The sequence below is a fragment of the Corvus moneduloides genome, chromosome 4, assembly GCF_009650955.1.
Source record: "Corvus moneduloides isolate bCorMon1 chromosome 4, bCorMon1.pri, whole genome shotgun sequence".
Taxonomy (NCBI): domain Eukaryota; kingdom Metazoa; phylum Chordata; class Aves; order Passeriformes; family Corvidae; genus Corvus; species Corvus moneduloides.
In genome coordinates this window covers 1,756,762-1,778,546 of record NC_045479.1, presented here as the reverse complement: position 1 = coordinate 1,778,546, position 21,785 = coordinate 1,756,762, and the positions used below count along the sequence as shown (strand labels likewise).

Sequence of the window (21,785 nt, the reverse complement as noted above, 5' to 3'; positions counted from 1 at the left end):
TTTTATCCAGTAAGGAATAGATCTACTGAATAGGCCCAGAATTAGGCCATGGCCCCTATAAGATCATGTCCCCTGAAGCACTGAATAAATCTGCACCTGTCCTTTGCAAGGCTGGCTGTATTCACTCTGCAATTGAATTGCAAGTTGCTGAATGATTTCCCATGATGTTGTGGAAGCTGTCTGCTCCCAGCAACACAAATAATCCAAACTGATTATTAGTTAAGACCCTTGATTTTTCCACACCCAAAGTCGTTCTCAGAAGAGACTGTATTGAGCATAAAATCAAGTGAATTTGTCAAATGTCCTAAAAAGTGAACTGAGTGTTAAATTTCATCTGTCTGTACCACTTAGAAGTTTTTAGTGGATTTTTTTTTCTTTTTGCTTGTTTTTTGGGAAGAGGTTTGTTTTCTTCCCCTAAGAATAAAGACAGGTTAATTTTTGTTTGGGTTGATTGACTACCTTAACAATACCAATACCTTACTTGCCTGATCTTGTCTTTCTGCAAATGCAACTCTCTCAGATCCCTATTACAGAAGAGTGGCTTGTGCAGGCAAAGAATGGTAGTTTTAGAGAACTCGTATTAGTGAAAGGGCACATTTGGTGCAGAAAGCTTCATACTTTTGCTTTCATACTTCACACTTTTAACCAGACCCTTGATTTATTAAACATGGAAGAAAATGCTAATTGAAAAAAACTAAAATAGCAACTTTATCAATACTTAAAGTTATCGGGCTCAGCAGCTACTGTATGTTGGCATCAATTGTGAATTGACCTTTCATCTTTTTTTTCTAATGCTCTTGTGGCCTGGAATTTCCCCAGCCCTCATCTCATCCATCTCCAGCTGATATTGGTATAGGTCAGGGTCATCTGAGGGTGGGAGGAGACACTGCCAGCAGATTCTAAGTCATGCTGTACCTTTAAACCCTCAAAAAAAAAAGCCACTTCTCCTGTCCTGTGACCTGAAATGATATTGCATATTATTGTAGCCATCAATGTATCATAATTACAAGGAGGTGTTTATATCTTCAGGTTACACAAAGACAGGTGAATTTCAGAGGACCAGATGCTCAAAAGTATTTGTGTACTAACTTTTCCTGAGCACCAGTAATTTTATTTCGTAACATTTTTTGTTGGTAGCTGTGCACTCTTGGAGAAATCCTTTCTCTACTTCTTGTTCCTATCTATCTGAGTAGCCAAGGGGAAGGAGAAACTAATTTTTTTGGTCCTGATGCATGTGCTGACCCAGACTTACAGCACAGCCACAGAAGAGTTTGGGAAGTAGATATTAGCAGTGGGAAAGCAGATGGACCTTTTCCAGCATTGCAAAAGTTCATCCAACTTTTTTCAGCTGCATTCAAGCATATAAACCTCTCTTTGTGCGATTTGTTCCCCCTCTCTCTCTTTTTCACCCTTTTCTCAAATGAGGAGAGTATTGTGAAAGGTGAAACAAATCAGATCTTGTGAGCTGTGATTTCTGAGTTCTGACTTCAGGGCATTAATTTCAATTCTCTAATAGAATATGCAATACTCCTACTTGCAGATCTGAAGATTTGCAGATGAAGATTGCTTTTTTCAAGTGACCCATTTTTTTCCAAGGGGTTCTGCAGTGGCTTCTGGATCGTCCTTGAGAAATCTGTTCTGTTTGTAGTAGGAGTTGCACAAACAGGCAAGTGTTTTCATTCTTTAAATAAACTTTGCAAACAGATATCTAACTTCCTCAACAGCTTTTCCCTGAAGTGTATTTTTTAGCTGTTATCCATCACTCAGATACAGAGTTTTAAAAAGCTGAGGAAAAAAAAAGAAATATTGACCTATTCATTGCAATAAACCAAAACACAACTTAATAACAAAACAAGGCTTTCAGCACTAAAACATTATGATGTATCAAAGGATGTATCATTGTCTATGGCTACAGGAAGTTTCTGAGGGAACTGGAGCACTTCTGCTGAACTGCTGAGCTGCAGATCATTTCATGCATCTGGGCATATAGACAGCACTCTGCAAACAGAAAGAGATCAGGGATACCCTGCGTATTATTGCAAGAGGAAAAAAAAACATGTAATATTCTTACAGGAGGCCAGTTAGCTGAAATAATAAATTGTTTTGTCACTAAGAATTGTTTCCAACAAGCCAGTGAAAAGGAATAAATTGGATGGTACAGTGCTGCTACAGATTTTACCAAATTGACGACTGAATTCTAAGCCACATGGCCTGCAAATTTAGAGCTTCCTAGGACTCCCTGTACTTCAGCACTGATGCTTTGTTGACCCTTGTACTTTATTTTTGGACAGAGACTTTGTCTCTTACTCCTCCATCAAAACTGCCTTTTTAGCATTAAAAGACAGGACAAGGTAGAACGGGGGGTGCTCATGTCTCTTAAAAAAAAAGGTGTCAAAACTAGACACTTCGGGATTTAAACAAATACACACTTTGAAACATACAAGTCGTTGAGTCAAATAATTTTCCATAGAAAGGTTCAGTTTCAACACCTCCGCATTTTCCTATAATTAGTTTCACCAGATTCATCAGAGAGGTCCTTAAGCAACTCTATTTTGGCATATGTGCTTTTGTATTTATTACTGTTTTCTCTTGAGTTCAGATCACTCAGTAAAGAAATCAGTCATGACAGTGGAAACCAAACCCAGCAATGTCAGTGACTCAAATCAGGAAGCAGAACCTGACCAGCTTTTGGATGATGAAGGAAACAAAATTCCACCAGTCAAAAAGATTTCCTCTCCCACTGGATTGAAGGTTTGGTGCCATAGCAATATCACCATGAATTACCATTGTTATCTGTTAAGAAATGTTGTTCAAGATGTGACATGCCAAATTCCTTCACTCCTGCTCCCCCTATCTTTTGTGGAACTGGATACACACTAGAGGTACAGGGGATGGTCAGATCTTATCTTTTTTCTAAAGAAAGTAAAAATTCATGATCTACCATATTTACTCATAAGTTACTTCAAGTGGAAGACTTGAACGAGCCTCAATTAGGTGCCTACAATGCACTTGCCTGGAGGTTGCTGTCACCACCATTCTTGTAGGGTCAAAATAAGGCGAGGTGAACCATATTTCATCAAATGTTTTGTGGCTGACCTGAGGATTGCATTTTAAAACCCAAACTACCCCAGTAATTTTTGTTTGTGTTTTCATGCTTATCAGCAGTTTGTGATTGCAGCCAAACTCTCTGAGAGCACTGCTGGCATAAGGCACGAAGGGTGATTCTTGGATTTTTGCCAGTCAAGCTCAGGAAATATAGAACATGTCAGGAAAGACCCCACACTTGGAGATTTTTCTCTTCATTCCTAACAAAAAGAGAGTAAATATACCAATTTTCAAGCTTTTATTTCCCAGATTGGCTTCATTTCTTACAGTGGATAGTATTGCAATGTCTATACCTATATTTACTTTGTTTAGTTACCCAAGTTTCTGTTGTATTGGAACTCTTGCCCAGTGAGCAATAAGTCTATTTGGTTTTTAGACTATGTGGAAATAGCTGGCTAATATTTAAACAAACTTAAACATTTTACCAAATAAATCTTTATTTGCAAAAGCCACAATGTGTGTTGGTGGAAGAAACAGTCAAACTACAAAGAGTATTAAGCTTTTCCTTGTGAGATATGTGGTAAATAGGCAACATTTCAAAATATATCATATGACACGGAGATGAACTCAATCAGTCACTACCACATTCCTCATACTGATGTATCATAAAAACTTGCATAAAGCCTTTATTTTGATGCCATATGACTGAGCTAGAATCAGTTATGAATTGGCCTAAAATAAGGGACACGTGACCCAACCAAAAGGTAATTTGGGTTAAGATGTAACTTTGCCACTGCAATTTGAGTAACAAATATATGTAATGATGGTGATTGTTCCACACAGCTTTAAATATATTTGATCCCTCTGTGACCAGTTTTCCTGCCTCTACCTCCCATTTTCTGTCTGAATCTTTCTCCAGATATTTCTGGCTGCTCTGTCATTCAGCTACTTCAGTAAAGCTTTGTGTGGTACGATAATGAAAAGCTCCATCACTCAGATTGAACGAAGGTTTGACCTGACGTCATCTACTGCAGGTTTCATCGACGGGAGCTTTGAGATGGGTAATGGACATTCCCTAACATGCAGAAAACTGCTCAGAGAAACATGAGACAGCATCTGGCACTAATTCTGGTTCATTACCTTGCAGGTAACCTGCTGGTGATTGCATTCGTAAGCTACTTTGGAGCTAAGCTTCATAGGCCAAAAGTAATAGCTGTGGGATGCTTTACTATGGCTTTGGGATGCTTTTTGTCAGCAATGCCTCATTTCTTCATGGGATAGTAAGTACTAATCATGGTTAATTTGGGTAACCTAACATTGGAATTGCATTCTGCTTTCTGGTTTTTAAATGAAACTTGGTCTACATTTAGCCTTAGATTTCCAAAGGCCTGTAGAACCTCACTTCCATGTGCAATGAAGCACACGTGACACACACACACATTACTATTGTGATGGTGACTGTTCATTTAAGAAATACAGCTCTTCTGAAGTGAAAGTGCAACTCCTGGAAAAAATGGGACAATCACAATGCTTTAGTTTCCACTCAGGCTTGTTCAGAAAGGAGGCAAAGAAGGAAATTATGCTAGAGCCTGCAGATGGATCAGTGCTGGTAGAACTCATACTAGGTTTTTCCTGATCCAAATGCACATGCCTGGTTAAACTGATTTTCTGTATCTGGTTAATTTTTATTCATTTTCTGCAGGCTCAGAGAATTACTGCATTATACTTGTATGTGCTAATGTTTCTAGCCATAGCTTGGGCACAGGGATAGCTAATAGAGAAAGACATATTTCTGTTGATTTCTTAAATATATAGGAATATTTTTAGGTATACTAGTGCAAAAAGAAAACTGAGTAATGCTTTCTTTCATGTTAGTGGATCTTGCAGACTTTTCATCAGTTTTTCACTCTTTAAGACAGACCATGTATCATACTTGTCTATGCTAGGCAGCTCATGAACATGGGCCTGAAAATTTGTAGAACTGCTCTGCACTGTCTCTCCTGATGACTGCTCTTTGTTTCAACCTGAAAAATAAGCCTGCCTGGTCTGAGACAGGGCAGCTCCTTGAAGCAGAATGTGTGCTTTACCATGTTGTTCTGCCAAAGCTAATTGTACTTTGCCTCTCAGCAGCACTTGTTTCTGGGAAAGGGATCATGCTAAAGCAGCTGAACTGACCAAACGTATATCAAAGATGAAAAGGGGACCTTTGCTCAAACTCAAGACATTCTTCTTCTCCTTGGCTGTCAGGTCAACATGGAGAGTTTACTTGGACCTGGCCCTAAATTTAGACACCAAAAATTCAATCCCATCTGAAATACTTTCACAAGCCCTTTTGTATTTTCCAGCTTAAAATGTTATGCCTTCCAGACAGAGAATTCTAAGTCTTATTTGTTCTTCATTTTAGTATTTCAGTTTTCTAAAATGTTCTTAAATAATCTTGTTTGCTCCTTCAGTAGCACTTTGAATTGATATTTAATCAAAGATACGTTTCTCTTTAGGGAAACAGCAGCCAAATGGTTCCAGCCCTACCACACTGGTGTTTCCCCAGTGAGCACTGTTTCTAAACCTACTGTTGTGTGTTTGCAGCTACAAGTATGAGACATCACATACGGCTTCTTCAGCCAACTTAACCACCAGCATAAATCCCTGTTCCCTACATCAAGATGTGAATGACACTGTCCTGGAAGTTTCGCTATCAGGTAAGGAACTGTAAATGAAAGTACAAATACAGGAGCTTGTTTTATCCTTGGTTGCAAGGATTCAGTTACCCAGGACCTGGAGCTGGGGAGTGGAAGAAATAGGACATGAAACTGCACAGAGTTTAACAGAAATAAATGGAGATTCCTATTATTCTCCTTACAATATGGAATACAGCTGTTCTATGTGTTCCTTGTATGGGACACAGGTAGAGAATGAGCCAAGCTTTGCACCAGAAACCATCTCAAACTTCTCACATTAAAGATACATTATATATGCCAGGTAATATATTTATGAAAATATCAATAAGTTATGTTTTTTAATGAGCATTTTTTCTGATGGGTGATACTTACCTGTATTTTTAGAAATCAAATGCAATGGAGGAAGAAGAAAGTGTTATTAAAAGATCACGAAAAGTTATAATGGGGTTGACAGCATTTCATTTATCTTCCATAAGGAAAATGTTCTTAATGCCTTGAATTCTAAGCTATAATAATTTAATGCGCTACATTTCCTGTGATGTTTCACTGTTTCCCATTCAAATATTTTATTACAAAGGTGTTAACTCTCATCTGCAGGCTGTGAGAAGGAACCATCATCATATATGTGGATATATATCTTACTGGGAAACATGTTACGTGGGATTGGTGAGACACCAATAACACCACTGGGCATCTCTTATCTCGATGATTTTGCTAAAGAAGAGAATGTTCCTGTGTATGTAGGTAATCTCAACATGAAGTAAACTGAGAGAGTCATAGTATAACAGGTTGATCACCCTCTGCAGAAGACAACATCCAGCCATTAGAGGGTACTAGCATCTGCTTCATTGTATTTTCAGCATGTTTGCACACAATAGCCATGATGGGCCCAATGTTTGGTTTCCTGTTGGGATCTCTATGTGCGAAGCTGTACGTGGATATTGGATTTGTGGATTTAGGTAAGCAAAAAGGAGGAACAGTGAAAGTAAGCTAATACTTGTTCATAAGAAGTTCATATAAACAGTTGCATATGTTCTCATTATATTAATTATATTCATATATTTTATATTTTAATTATAGTTATTTAATTTTTTAAATTGTATAATTTATTAAAATTTTACTGAATTACTAAAAGCTTTTAGAGTGAAGACAGAATTAGACTGAGAGCATATTTTAGAACTGTCCTTTAAGATTAAAGGATTGTAATACACACTTAACTCTATTAGCACCAAGAACTCTCACAGAACCAAGATTTTTTTCTAAACTTGAATTTTAACAAAAAGATTCTGCTAGTGCAGTAGCTTTACAGTTTGGGGGAATTATCCACCCATTCCACTGAGTATTTTACGTTATTTACATTTCACATAGTTTTTGCAGCACATTATACACTTTTTCCCACCCCTTGCTTATTCAGATGAAGTGAAAACGTGTGTAAGTATTGACATCTGCACAATGCCAGAGGGGACACGGCAATCCCTGTAAGTGGTGGCTGTGGTCCTTCATCCTGTTCCCTTTCAGTGATCTTGTTTTTCTAGCAGGACAGAGAAGTTTTCAGATGTTCAGAATCCTGTAGTTACACAGGTGAACTATTTTGTCTTTGCCTTCTGTTAAGCCAGTGTTTGATTTTATTTAAGAGTAAAGACAGTGAGCCAATTCCAGTCATGCTAGGAAAAGTCTTGTGAAACATGCCAGAATTAACAATCATAAAAATACAACCAGCTGCTCTCATCTGCCTTGCAATCCATTTAAAGCCATGGCTAATTTCGCTGACACTACAGAGAATGTCCAGTTGCTTGTTAGTAACCTACACAATTCAGGAGAGCAGAGGATGATCTCAGGAGAAAGGTATCAGCCTAAAAAGCACACCACACTTAAGGCCTGTCTGCCACCCCTTTGGTTTCCCACGTGTTGGGTAAGGACCTTGGTGTTGCCATGTCTGCCACAAAACATCAGTCAGTAAAAGGTGTAGAATGGCAGATAAAATAGCACTGGACAAACAGGAATGGCTTCAAACCCAAAGAGAGTAAGTTTAGATTAGATGTGAGGAAGAAATTCTTCCCTGTGAGGATGGTAGGTCACAGGAACCAGTTGTCCAGAGAAGATTTGGATGCCCCATCCCTGGAAGTGTTCAAGGACAGGTTGGATGGGTCTCAGACCAACCTGGTGTACTGGAAGGTGTTTTGGAACAAGATGAGCTTTAGGGTACCTTCCAATCCAAAACAATCTGTGATTCTATAACACCATTCAGGGTATGATTCCTGATGCTTTCACTGCATGGATCTTCCCTCATTATTGTTGGAAGTCAGACACTATAAAATGTAGCTGTCATAGCAGACAAAGGTTGGGAAGGTTCAGCTTCTTCACTGGGGTAACTTCTGCCTGTTTCCCTCATTTCTAGGGAGCATCACTATCACCCCACAGGATTCCCGCTGGGTGGGAGCATGGTGGCTTGGCTTTTTAATAGGTGGAGCAACCAGTTTCCTATCTGCTATTCCATTTTGCTTCCTGCCAAAGAGTCTGAAAAAGCCAGAGAAAGCCAATAAGGACAAAACTTCACGTGGTCTCTTGGAAAACACGGGTTCCTCGAGGATTAAACTTTCTCCTGAAAAAACTAAGCCAAGGAAGTGGTCAGTAATGCTGAAAGGCAAGTGTTTCTCATGTTGAATAAATGTGAAAAGCAGTAGGCAAAACACACATAGGGAATGTAACAGTTCTGCAAAACATTTTGCCTCCCCTGCACTTCCATCTAAACCAGGCAGCTATCTCCAGGAAAGGAAAGATCCACCAAAAATTATTAGAAGTAAAAGGACTCTGAGGTTCTGCATGCATCACCTGCAATAAATCATCAACTGAGAGGCACCTACCTCTAAAATTTTGTGCTGGAAGAAATTTGAACAGTAGAAAAGTGTTTCTGTATTTGAATATAAAGGAAATAATAACGGCTCCTTTTGCAATATGGAAAGACAAATTATTCATCTGAGAGAGTTCATGGAAACTCTGAAGCATATTGGTACCTGATGAAAATACATCAGGCTTGAATAGCTCTGGTTGTGCAGTCCTTAGGCCACAAAAATGGTGGAAAGGTGATGGAAAGAGGTGACTTTGCTTCATTTGTCAAATTTTTTGTTTAGATCCCAGTGCAAGACACTGGATATCTCCACCAAGGCAGTTCTCACTTAGCCTTGAGCCTGTGATAATATTCATGCAAGCTGAACAAGTCTGTGCTGTGTGGAGCCCTTTAGTCTTCATGTACATATCTCAATAGAGCACCCAGGCCTTAACCTATACTTCTGTCTTCTTTTAGGATTCTCTTCCTGTATCTCAACCTCTGGTGTTTTTCAAGAACCTGATTTTGCTTTCAGATACCCTCATGCAAATGAAGATCAGTACAACCTGCACTTGGACAGCTGAGAGCAGAACCTTGCCCTAAGTTTTGCGGGTTACTCACCAGTAATTATGCCATGCATCTTTCAATGCCCACTCATATGTCCCTTTCTTTCAGGTTTCTATACCTCCCTGAAAAAAGTATTGGGTAATCGAATGTACTTTACGTTTTTGTGTTGCTCACTGTTACAGTTCAGTGGTTTTATTGGTTTCTTCACTTACAAACCAAAGTATATGGAACAGCAGTATGGACAATCTGCATCCAAATCCAACTTTCTAATAGGTGAGTTACACCGTGCAAGGACTGCTTGTGCTGTAAGGAGTGCATGAGGAAAGGTTCTCGTGTGTTTTATCTGGAGCTGAATTCCTTGCAGAACAGGTTGAAGTAAATGGTGGTGTGACCTGAACCTGAATTATAAAAAACACAGGTTGTGTGCTTATGGGACCATAAGAAATTTTAAAATTATATTAACATTACATTGCATTGATACTATATTTATAGCAAGGGCACCCCAAATATGCAATGAGTGCTGTGGGGAATTTTTAGTTGCTGAAGCATCTAAGTTCCTTGCAATGGAAGTGGGTTTGGAGGGTTAGGCACTTCAAAAACAGCATATGCAACCCAGGGGTTGGACTGAACACAAACCTTCCTGAAGTCATAACAGACCATGAAGCTGCCAGGGACAAACTAAGGACAGACTTTGGCTCTTAAGACCATAACAATTCTTTAATTCTAACATTCCTCTTCTATAATCTCTTTCAGGAGTGACATCCTTACCTCCTGTGAGTCTTGGAATTTTCCTAGGAGGACTTATAATGAAAAAGTACAAAATGGGCATCATTAGTGCAACAAAGTTTTCATTTACCATGTCATTTTTGGCCTATGCCATCAGTTTATTGCACTTTTTTGTTGGCTGTGATAACTATGTGGTGGCAGGGATGACAGTGTCCTATGAAGGGTGAGTATAAAATAGAAAAGATTGTGGTTTTCTCCATAGTTCTCAAAAAATGTACTGTGACATCAAGGCTAAAAGAGAAACATGCTTTTGCAATACTTGAGAGAAAGTGAACACTGCCACATGTCATTGGGGTAGTTTTGTTGGTCAGCAGAGTGTCAGCGTGACAAAGCCCAATGCTGGTTAAAGATGAATTAGGAATTGCATCATTAGCAATGTAGGTTGTTTTGCTGGGGAAGGGTGGGGGTATTGCTGTGCAGTGTTTTCACTAAGAATGTAAATGGTGGACCAGGGAATATGCTTAGGGAGCACTGAGATGAAAAAATGGCAAGCTCATAAGCTTAACTTACCTAGAAAGGAGAAGATGAGGGAAGACATCCCTTTTTGCTCAATACACAAAGGAGGTCTGAAAGCAAAAGAGAATACTGCATTCTTCATATCCTCCATGAAAAGTTAGGCTAGGCTTTAACAGAGGAGTATTTTTTAACTACAGCGATCAGGAGATCTGGTTTCTGTCACTGGTGCATTTTTACCAACAGATAAAGATATTGTTGATAGGACTGTGGTAACTGTTGCTAGCTCTAAGTTCAATTAATTGACCTCTCCCTCCTTTCTCTTTTCTGTCTACACCTGTCAGTAAAATCAGTAGAAATGCTTTTATTTGTTTTAAAATTCTCTATAATCTAGTAATCACTTTAATATCAGTGCAAGTAGGATGGAATCTCAAACAGACCAATAGAGATGTAGATACTCAGCTGTGAAAACATGGCCTGGGCATATGAAGTGGGTTTCAGGACAGCAACGCTGTCACAGAGAAGGGACTTTGCTGACTTCAGCACTGAATTAAAAATTTCTTACACTTGTCTGAACTTAACTTCCAAGCAACCCCATTCCATACCACAAAAATTCCTTGTTTTCTGAGTGCAACTCTCACTGCAAATGTGCCTCCAATGTGTGGGATCCTGTGTGTGGAGCCAATGGAATCACCTATGTTTCGGCGTGTCTGGCTGGGTGCAAGACTTCCGAGGGACATGGAAAGAGCACAGTAAGACCCTGCTTTGGTTTCAGAGGTTTTCTACCAGCTTATTTTCCATGTAACATCAGGGACTAAGTAGGATAAAAAAACCAAAGTCAGTAAGGTATTTTTGATTTCTGGTTACAGAGAGCACAGAAAAGAGAGATGTCTCTGAGTTATTGCACATTAAGCAAAAAGTCCTACCTCCTTGTTGTAGATATTAACTTTAATCTTCTGTAGGTTGAAGACAAGAGGTAGAAACACACAAATCAGATAGGTTTCATGTTGCCTGAAGGTTGTCCATGCTTTGCCTTTCATAAACCTCATTTTGGCTGCCATAAGGTTTTACCTAACAGTAGAAGTACACTAAGATGGAGTAGAATCTTCCCTGATACTGATCATTAATGTTTAAGTATGAAAAATGGGTTAAGGAAAGGCAGCTTGTTTCCTCCATGTGAGACTCTGGGATGTCAGGATACTGCTTGTTTTTCTGGGTGAGTGATTTTTGCTTGCCATGGAATGCTGGAGGTAATGCCCATAGTCCCAGAGACAAAGCTCCAGTCATTGGGCTGTGCCATTTGCATGTTTCCTGATGCCAAGTGACCACTCCAGAACAGAAATGGTCTGGAGCTATCTCTTTACTCTGTTTTCTCTCCAACAGAATCCCCATTTCATGAGACACCTGCTTTGTGTCTTCCAGGTCTTCCATAACTGCAGATGTCTTGAAATCAACAGTTCATGGACAGGAAACAATTCTGCCACCTTGGGGCAATGTCCAAAAAGTGATGATTGTTCAATGAAGTTCATTTATTACACAGTAATACAAGTCATAGGTGGCTTTTGTTATGCACTGGGAGCCACTCCTTCGTACATGATTATGTTCAGGTGAGCACAGCTGGCTGTGTACCAAAGGTGGAGGCTTTCTAGTGAGACTTTCAAAGTCATGTTTTTTTCTTCACATTAGGGAAAAAAGGACTTTCTTGCTCATCAGGAACTGTAGTGGTATGACAAGGAGTAATGGGTTCAAACTGAAAGAGAGAAAGTTTAGGTTAGAAGAAAGTCTTCCATGTGAGGGTGGTGAGGCCCCGGCACAGGTTGCCCAGAGAAGCTGTGGCTGTCCCGTCCCTGGAAGTGTTCAAGGCCAGCTTGGATGGGGCTCTGAGCAACCTGTTCTAGTGGAAGGTGTCCCTGCCCACAGCAGGATGGTTTTGGAGTAAGATGATCTTTAAGGTCCATTCCAAACCAAACCATTCTGTGGTTCTATGGTGGTGTAATCAGGTTTTCCAGAGCATGTCCCTTTTTTCTGCTTGGATTTTTAAAGTGCCGTGCATTTGTCAGGATTTCTGGATGTGCAAGGAGATGGCAGAGGCTGGATATATAATGAATTCAAGATCAATGCCCATTTCTGATGCCAGGAGTGCAGTTCCCCACGAAACAGAGGAGCATATTGCCAGGAGGCTTTGTGCTGTCCAAGATGTGTCTTTGTACAGAGGAATTCTATTCAAGCACACAAAGATGCTGCACTAACCCTGCTACCTGCAACTCTTTTGTCTTAGGGCAATAGGATATTTCCCATTAAGTATTCCATCAAGTGAGGGAAATGTATGCCTGAGTGTGAAGGCAGTTGGAGAGCTTGTTTCAATAAGGTCGGGATAGACTCTGATTATGACTTGAAAACTTCACTTCCTTAATTATGCTTAGTGAATGGACTTGCCAGGAGCTTTTTGATGGAAATCAGTAGATTAATTCACCTTTTTCATACCACTTAACACACTTCAGCAGATGAAGGAAGCACTCTTCTTCCAAATCTTGGCTTTCCATCAACAAGAGTATTAAGTTCAGGTTATTTAATAGCAGTTTAATAGGCATGTCTAAGCACTAAAGAGGCCAACACTTCTTACTTATCCATCTTTTTCCTTTTTTTCAGATGTGTTCAGCCAGAGCTCAAAGCTCTCGCAGTTGGTCTATACACACTCATTATGAGAATGCTGGGTAAGAGAAATCATTGCAGAGTCCAATCCACCTAGAGCCGCTCTTGCAGCTCGTAATCACCACTAAGAAAATATAAAGCTGATTTCTAAGAAGATGTCTTTCCTGTGAAATCTTGTCACATTTTTGCTTGCCTCCCAGGTGGGATTCCAGCACCAGTTTATTTCGGTGCAGTGATTGACAAGACGTGCTTGAAATGGGGAAACACCAGCTGTGGGAAGCGAGGGGCTTGCAGGCTCTATGACTCCAATGCAAACAGGTGAAGCAAATTAGGGCACAAAACCCTCACTGTGGAAAGACATGCTTTGTTCTCTTACACTGTAGTGTGTGATCCACACAGAAACGCTGTGACTGACTCTGGGCTCAGCTTTAAGTCAGTCCAGAATTCCTGAAATTGAAAAATCTTAACATCAAATGTTAAGCTCTCAGTTTTTAGTCAGTTTTTATGTTGTGCAAAAGAAATTTAATATCCAGGACAGAGATGTCTGGAATGAGTTGTAATTTTTAATGTACTTAAAGCAAATTAAAAATACCTTGGACTTCAGGAGTTACCATAAACAGGAAAGTTACCCAAATTTACCTTATTTGCAGGTAGTTTGTTCACACTGATGAGAATGCTAACTTTGGGCATTGGCCACTTTTGAGAGAAAAGTCCATGCAAGAATATTGTACTGAGTAGCTGTAGGTGTTGGTGAAACCCAAACACTATCAGTCTCTTGGGGTAATGTTCCATAGATTTTTCTCAGTTTCACTCAAACGTCACCACTTCTGATGTGTTTTTTATTTTTACATACCTCAATATATTTCAAGCCCTAAAGAGCCTAAAGCCTTGAAGTGACCAAAAATCTTCCAAAAAGAAAGGGGGGGCCGGAGGGGGGGGGGGAGGGGGAGGGGGAGAGAGATGATGGAATTTCACTTTGCAATTATCTTTCTGCAAGTAAAAATGTCCAGTATGTGGTATCCTGCACAAAGAATGAGTTTTAATATCTTCCCCTAAGCTTTTTTTTTGTATATACTAGGACCTTAGCAGCCATTAAATTGATTTTCTTCAGTGTTTTTGAAAAATTCAATGGCCCAATCCTCTATGCTCTGTCCCACAGGTATGTCTTCCTTGGTTTAGCAGCAATTTTAAGAGGTCCTTCCTACTTGATTGGAATAATTTTTTATATATTGGTAAAGAAACACTTTCAAAATAAGAACTCCAGGCCTCTAGAGAATGGACAAGAAGATGCTGCTATGAATAAAGAAGACAATTGCAAGATCAAAGAACGTTTGCCAGGTTCTTCTGATGCGGAGAATGAATCCTCTATTTAGAAAGCAATTTAGACCAGTGGCATATGAATCAGGTCAACTTCTTTCAGAAACACTATTCACAATGCTGTGAGTAACTAAATAATAAATAATAACACTGTAGAGAGAGTATAACTAATAGCAGAACTGCAAACAACAGCAATAAACACTAACAAACAAGTATGAAAGTGCCTTATGTGTACCTGATTACCAGTAACAGAATGAGTTCCACAAACTGAACCAAATTCTCAACAGACAAAGAAAAACCTCCCTTGGCAGTTCTGACAGAGCCAGTCTGCTGTTTTTAGTGGGGTCAGGTGCTGCCAGAACATCCACATGCCAAAGGCCCACAAAAAGTGATCCTGATCCTGTATGGAGATCCACGCAGTGGACTGACACTGGAGAGAGAAGCTCAAGGCTAAGAGCAGCTTTCTGATTCCATCAAATTCAATCAGAATTCACAGTAAGCCAAAGCATTTAGCCAAACACCTCATCTAATTGCACCATTGCAACTGGTTTTCATCTCAAAATTAGCAAAAGCTGTATTTTTGCGAGAAGAATTTTATCTTACCTGAGCTGAAAAGGTTATGCCTGCTTAAAAATACAGAAATTTTTTCATCAAAACAATTTAAAAAAAAAAAAAAGGCCTTATAGTGGGGGAATTTTATTTAAAAATACTTTTTTTTCTAGTTAAGTGATTCTGAAACACAAGAATTACCCGCGGCTGTGTTGCGATGCCACGCAGTGTCCGGCAGAGGGCACTCAAACGACGGCGTTTCCCCCAATGACTGCCGCAGCTATCGATTCGTTTTTCACACTCAGTTTTGGTTATTCCGGGACAAGTTCATCATCAGGCAGGAAAAACACTCATCCGTGTTTCCACACACCTTAAAATTCCCTCGGCGTGAGCCTTTAGCTCATATACTCAAAGCTGCTTTTGTTGGTTTTCTTTCACTGTACTCGCGTCACTTGGAGCTTGACAACTTGTTATTACTTTAAATAAAAAGATGAGCACTTGAGTAGCATTTCACAACAGGACGGCTGATACTTTAAAATAGATGCTCAGGGCTCAGTGGGATATGGTTAACAGGCATATTAGATAAAAAAAAAACCCCAACATACATTGAGCAAAATGCTGAAGTGTTCTGAAGTAAATGTTGTCTGTTATGACAGTCACTTAGCAGTGATTGCAGGAGCTGAACGGAGAAGAATGGGACTTTTTTTTCCAAATGAAGTGATATTTGCTGAAGGCAGAGATTCTCCATCCATCAAACTAGAGAAGTTCTTTATTCTTCTTTAGCCTGGAGAAAATGAGGCTCAGGGGAACCTTGTGGGTCTCTACAACTCCCCGACAGGAGGGTGTAGCCAGGGGGGTCAGGCTCTTCTCCCAGTAACCAGCAAGAGGACAAGGGAAAATGGCCTCAAGCTGTGCCAGGGGAGGTTCAGGTTGGACACTAGGAATAATTTCTTCACAGAAATGGTCAGAATAGATGGCCCAGAGAAGTGGTGGAGTCACCACTCCTAAAAGAAGCACAGCAAAGGTGAGATGCTGTAAACTGCAAAATAAATTTACATTGTTCAGACCTTGCACTATGGGTGAGAAAAAAAACATAGGAAAAAAAAAAAAAGTCTTCTCCTAACTTGCTACTTTCTGTGCCTAAAGCAGGCGAGGGAATTATTCTTGTCTTTTCTATTAGTGCACAGAAAAACAACTGTGTGGAATCTTTCCCACATTTCAAGGAGTGGCTGATGTCCAAAATCAATACAGAAACAATTTTTGAGCTAAGTATGCTTTGCTTAAGGTGTTTCCCTTTTTTTTAGTATCTCCTCTTCAAGACAAAGCTGGAACACATTAAAAAAAAAAAGAAGTGGTTTTCTAAGTCTTTCTAAGCAGTCCCATGAGCTTTACGTCTGAATCAATGCAAAACATGAGAAAGGCTCATTGTTTTTTTATGTGGTGCTACAACCCCATGGATGTTGCCACAGTTTTATTCTGGAGTATAATCTACAGGCAATAAAATACATCAGAGGCATATGACACAGAGACAAAAAAAAAATCTGTCAGTTTTGTTTTGGTGACAAGGTATCTACTGATGCAAATCCATCAGGTGTGAATAATTTGACTTTGTCCAAGCTGGGAGGTGAACTCATTAACTGTCATCTAAAGCAGTGTTAAATATTATAGCTATTCTTTTTTTAAATTTCAGAATTTATCAGACGGATTTTTTGGCAAAATGCTCATCTGCCAAGCTTTATATCCAGTGCAGCAGTACAACAGAACTTAGTTTCAAACAAATATATGCATTTTCCTCTCTAATAAAACTCTTGGAATTTAAAAGATAACATAAATTTAATGCATCAGTGTGAAATATGAAAACATAAGGGACAGCCTAGAGTTCTGTGCAAGCCCACCCTGAGTGCCCCGTGGGATAAGGGTCACAACCTGACCCTGTTGTGTTCAACTCACTTCAATGATAAGTGTCTTATATGCAGTGAGATCTCTCAAGTCTTTCAAAATGTCAAATTGTTTGCTGCATTCACCTGAAATCCTAGCAGTTATCAATTATTTTTAAAAGATACCTGCAATAATAGCACTAATAATTTTTCTTAGTGCTCCTTCTCATGCATGCTTTCTGGAATTCCTTACTTACACTAAGTACCTGCAAGTATTTACTTGCAAAAGCTTCTTGGTTTCCAATTATTCATACTATTCTTCCCCCCCCCCTTCTTGAAAACAGATTTTGAAGGAGAATTCAATAGCTGACTCATTTCTGAATCATCATTAATTTCAGCCCACTAGTCTTTTTTTTAAATCCTCATTTTAATACACAGGATTTAAAGTTGTTTGTTGTTTTCCTTGACTTCAGGAATGCATCGAGTTGGTTAAAAAGAAGCATTATGGAGGGTAAGAAACGCTTTTGCCATCCACGTCTCACAAATGCCCTGTTTGACAAATCCTCCAGGGATATAGGAAATTCAACAGCTAGTTTTTAAGGTCATCCAAGCATTAGAAGGTCTGGAAGATGTGTCATTGGGTCAGTTGTCATTATCTCTATATTGATGACACCACTGGAGAAGGGATGCACTTTGCAGTCAATTTGAACTTGGAAAAAATGTCAGTATTGGCATGCAAAGAAACAGCAGGCAGTGTATTGAACAAATACGCTCCTGCTGATCCTTAAAAGGTTTGAGAGGACTGAACATTTCAACAAACATAGAACTGCAGAACAAAACTGATGTAGCAGCAGGTACTTAAGGAAGGATGGATGGGCCAAACTCAGAATAAAAATGTGTCAAATTGATGTATTACCTAAATTGTTCTATCTCTGAGAACAGATGAATTGGTGAAAACAGTTACCTAAACTCAGTGCAGAGAGCACGCATGGGCAGTCTCTGCAAGACATCAGCTCTTAGGTGTTACACTGAAAGCTGAATTAAGAGAGCAAAAAAAGGACATGGAAATACAAGGAGCAGAACTGATTGCAGTAACGAGACTAAATTGGTCCAACATTTGGTATTAACAATGAAAATCTGCAGATGATCCAGCCCAGTTAATACAAAAAAAGGGGACCTCTGGATAGGGACTGCACGCAGGGCTAGGATTGTTTGTGTTGATGCTGGAGTGAGTTCCTGCACTGTGCAGCTTAAAATCCTGTTAAGAAATTACTCCCCTACTTGTAATCACCTCTTTCTAAGTTGATGCAACTTACCCTCTGCAGTGAGAGCTCAATGATCAGCATGCACTAGTTTTGTTCCTTTCTGCTGCTCCTCAGTTTTTCTCTCTGAAGATGTCTTCTGGGATCTACAGAAAAAAATGGAAATCATGGTATTTCCACCAAACTCTCCATTTGTATCTTCAGCTCTTAGGTCGGTCTCTGTCAACATTATGGAGTCAGAGAACAGAGAAAAACAGACCTGGAAATAACTATTATATATTACACATAAACATTTGAATGATCTGTCATGAGAAGAAGTGTTCTTTATCCGCCAAAACTTTGCTTGGAGCATCTGCTACCCTCAAGGTAGACATTTTTTGACACTGTTCAACACTGAAGTTGAACAGACTACCTGGGCATTTGAGATGTTCACATTCACTCCCTTACTCTGGTACAGTCTTACTTCTTCAGTCAAGAATGCAAGCTAGGTAAAATAACATTTTCCAAAGCACTTATAAAGCCGATTTGTAAGTCAAACTCCTAACTTAAAATTTGTCTTTCTGGTTTTCTTTATAATGGCATCCCAATGGATGCAGGTTCCAAAAAGGTTAACTCACATTCAATAATGAAACAGGACCGTGTCAGTGCTTTGAAAACTTCCATTTGTATGACTTAGATGACAGTAAACATACAAGAAAGTGAGTGCTTCAGGAAATACTTCCTACTTTAAAGAGATACAGCTTCAAAAATCAGGATGCTATATTATTTATTAACAGTTATTGAGATGTTCCCTCATTCTGGATGAGCTTTGCATGTCTGAAAAATGATATTATATATAGCTTATAAGTATTTTGGAAACATTATTTTATCTGAAGTTCCCACCCTTTCATTTCTTGACTCAAGAGTAATTTTTGCCTGGAGACAACAGTTCTGGAAGTTTAGCTTTAATTCATTTAGTCTCAAATGACAGTAGTTATGAACATGCCTTTGCCTTTCAGATTCCAGCACAGGGCTTTGGCTTTCTGTCCCATCACTTTCCCAGAATCTGTAGCAGGTGCCTTTTTCAGCACTTTAACAGGTGGCAGCTGGATTCAGTAGTTTAAGCTCACTCAGGTGTGATCATACCTTTGGCTGCAATATGAATCTCCTCTTGTTTTGTATATTGTTCTATAACTTTATGATCTAGCCATTTTTCCAATCGAAACAAGGTCAGGTATTTGCAGGCTAAAGCAAATACGAGATTGGAACTGTCAGGGATTGTCAAACATTCACGATCTTAGAAGAGTTGAACCTGTTTGTGTGCTTGCTCTGAAATGACACTTAAAAAACCCCTGAAAATTAAAAGTTAAAATGTTTTTGAGGTGTCCTGATTTTTTTTTGGTAAAGAAAGCTTTATTCAGTGAGCCTGCTGGTAGATTTTTTCAGACTTCTGAATACTAATGATTTTAAACTCAAAATTGTGACCCAAATTACCTAAAATAGGACACACAAAAATGAAATTCTTCCTCCAAACTTATTATCATATTTTTAATATGCAGATCCATACTTATAAGCATTGGTGGGAAACTTTTTCATAGTCTCCTACAGCAAATTCTTCTCTTCATTTGTAATTTTATTCATGTGCTGACGTGTTCCGCTCTGCAAACCAGGTATCCTGATGAGCCATCCTCCAAATGATATAATATTGGATTTGGCCATTATAATCTTGTGTGATTCATACCTTCTACTGGCTGTGAAGAATAAAATTCTATGTAGAAATCTATCTACATGTTATGTTTAGAAGATGGTTTTCTGACCTGTGCACCTGCAGCTTTAAAAAAAAATGTTGAAGCAATCAATACAGAAAACCTGGCAGGACCTCTGAGGTATTTCAGATCATATTACTGTTACTAATATTACTACTATAACCTGTTATTAGTGCTGGAGTAATATTTCAGGTTTCATTGGTCTTGTCAGTTAAGCCAGGACTCAGCACAAAGTCTGTGATTATGTGACCTAGTGTAATACTAATTTTAGAGGTAATAATATGTGACATCAGTGTTCCATTGATAAGATGATATTAAAATAAAGATGCATTCAAATATGATTAAGTCATTTATGGGTTTTGCAGATAAGAGCACTCATTCATTTATGCAGCAATATCTCCTACTGAGAAACATGAAACTCTTCTGATGATTTCCTACCTGGTGATCTTAGAGAAGAAAATGCTGCATTTTATATAAATGCCTTATAGTGCAACACAGATGAGGAGATGAATTATTTAGGTTTGACAGTCACTGACTCAGAATGTCTCTGGTTTAAGAGGCAGATCTGTTATAAGAATTTTAGCAATACTTCCTAGTGTTTTTTTTCCTGCAACCTGTAATTCTTTTTCTGACCAAATCTCAAGGATTCCATCAGAATATTGTGTTACCACCTGTATTTCTCTTGTAACAGTTACTGTATTGCCCCTCATTTAAGTTCATTCCACTGATACACAGAAATCTGATGACCTGTTGTTTCCTCATAATCACTCAAGACTTTCGCTAAAAGTGGTAATCACATTACAGCATGTTTAGAACACCTAGCTAAAAAACCAGCATTTCAGTCCCATTGGAAAACAATCCCCAACTTGAACTGTGAATTAGTTATGTTTATGGAGTTCAGAATAAACACATTAATTAATTAGAAAGTACCACTGGAGAAAAAAAACCCCTTGTGATTCAGACCTATATTAACAGTTTCAGCTAGAAAAAACTTTGACCATATTTCAAACTAGAGGAAGGCAAAATACTCCACAGTGAAAACTGGTAGACTAAATCTAATGTTACCTCTCTCCTATGTTATAAAAAAATTTTGAGTGCTTTACATTTAAGTTGACAGCCTGAGGTATTTTCTGTTTACTCTGCAACAAGTAGTACTTTATTCCTAACTTATTTTTGTGCCAGGATAGACAGGAGTTGTTGATAATGGGGACACAAAAGCAATAGGAGGGCTTGATTTTTATAGGGTACGTGATCCTAATGCACACAGAAAACTGTGGGTTTAGGGCTGCTGGGGCTTTTTTTTCTATTTCTTTGATAAACAACTAGAAAACATCATAAAAACAGGTAGTCATAGGTCATTATGTCTGCTCAATTGTATATCTAAACACAGAGAAATGCCAAGTAACTGGGCTGTCTTCTGTCTTCTGTAGTTATTCTGACAGAAGGACTTTGAAAATGCCATTAAAGAGCTTTTTGATATCCTCAAAGAAGAGTTGGGTAAATACAAGGCTTATGCCCTTAAACCTCCCCCACTCTGATGAAAACTCACTGTTTTTTCTATTTGTCCATCGATTTCAGTGGCGTTACCATGATTTATAGCCCAGCAAGCTGTCTATAGTGGTCCCTAAACTACACGGTCTGTAGTCGGTATTTGAAAGCATGCCATGCAAATTTGTTGCAAATTTGCCTTCAAAATAGCTTTCTTGGTTAACAATTTCTCTCATGAACTCAGAAGGCAACACGTTTTTCTTCCTTCCTGGAGGATTTTCCCAGTGATTGGGGTCAAAGACGTCACTGCTCTCACACAGGACAAAGATAACAGTTCTGATCCTAGAGTCAGTAATGTGATTTTGCAATCAAATCAGAGTCCCAGGAGCCCCTCTGCCTCTCAGTATGGTGAAGCCTTGCCTTTGGAGCACGAGGAATTAGAAGGGAGAATGTCTTTACTTCTCTATTGTGAGAAGCAAGGAGATGAAAAGCTTTAGGAAAATGCCACTTGGTTGACCACCTATTTAATTTTCTGTATA

The 21,785-nt window shown here is 39.0% G+C and overlaps 1 protein-coding gene across 3 annotated transcripts in view; it reads left to right on the top strand.

Moving 5' to 3' along the window:
- LOC116443267 (solute carrier organic anion transporter family member 1C1-like) overlaps positions 1-15,382 on the top strand; it is a 53,031-nt gene extending 37,649 nt beyond the window's left edge. For 2 of the 3 annotated variants that reach the window (XM_032107321.1, XM_032107319.1), the window contains 4 exons: positions 1,541-1,666; positions 2,600-2,751; positions 3,965-4,106; positions 4,193-4,246. In XM_032107321.1, the coding sequence (XP_031963212.1) occupies positions 1,541-1,580 (40 nt within the window). In that variant the 3' untranslated portion in view covers positions 1,581-1,666; positions 2,600-2,751; positions 3,965-4,106; positions 4,193-4,246. Of the gene's footprint in view, positions 1-1,540; positions 1,667-2,599; positions 2,752-3,964; positions 4,107-4,192; positions 4,326-5,631; positions 5,745-6,320; positions 6,468-6,583; positions 6,683-8,121; positions 8,368-9,225; positions 9,391-9,870; positions 10,067-10,945; positions 11,109-11,778; positions 11,964-13,005; positions 13,071-13,208; positions 13,327-14,167 lie in introns of those variants that run through there. The other variant, XM_032107318.1, reaches the window with a different exon arrangement.
- The last annotated feature ends 6,403 nt before the right edge of the window (positions 15,383-21,785 follow it).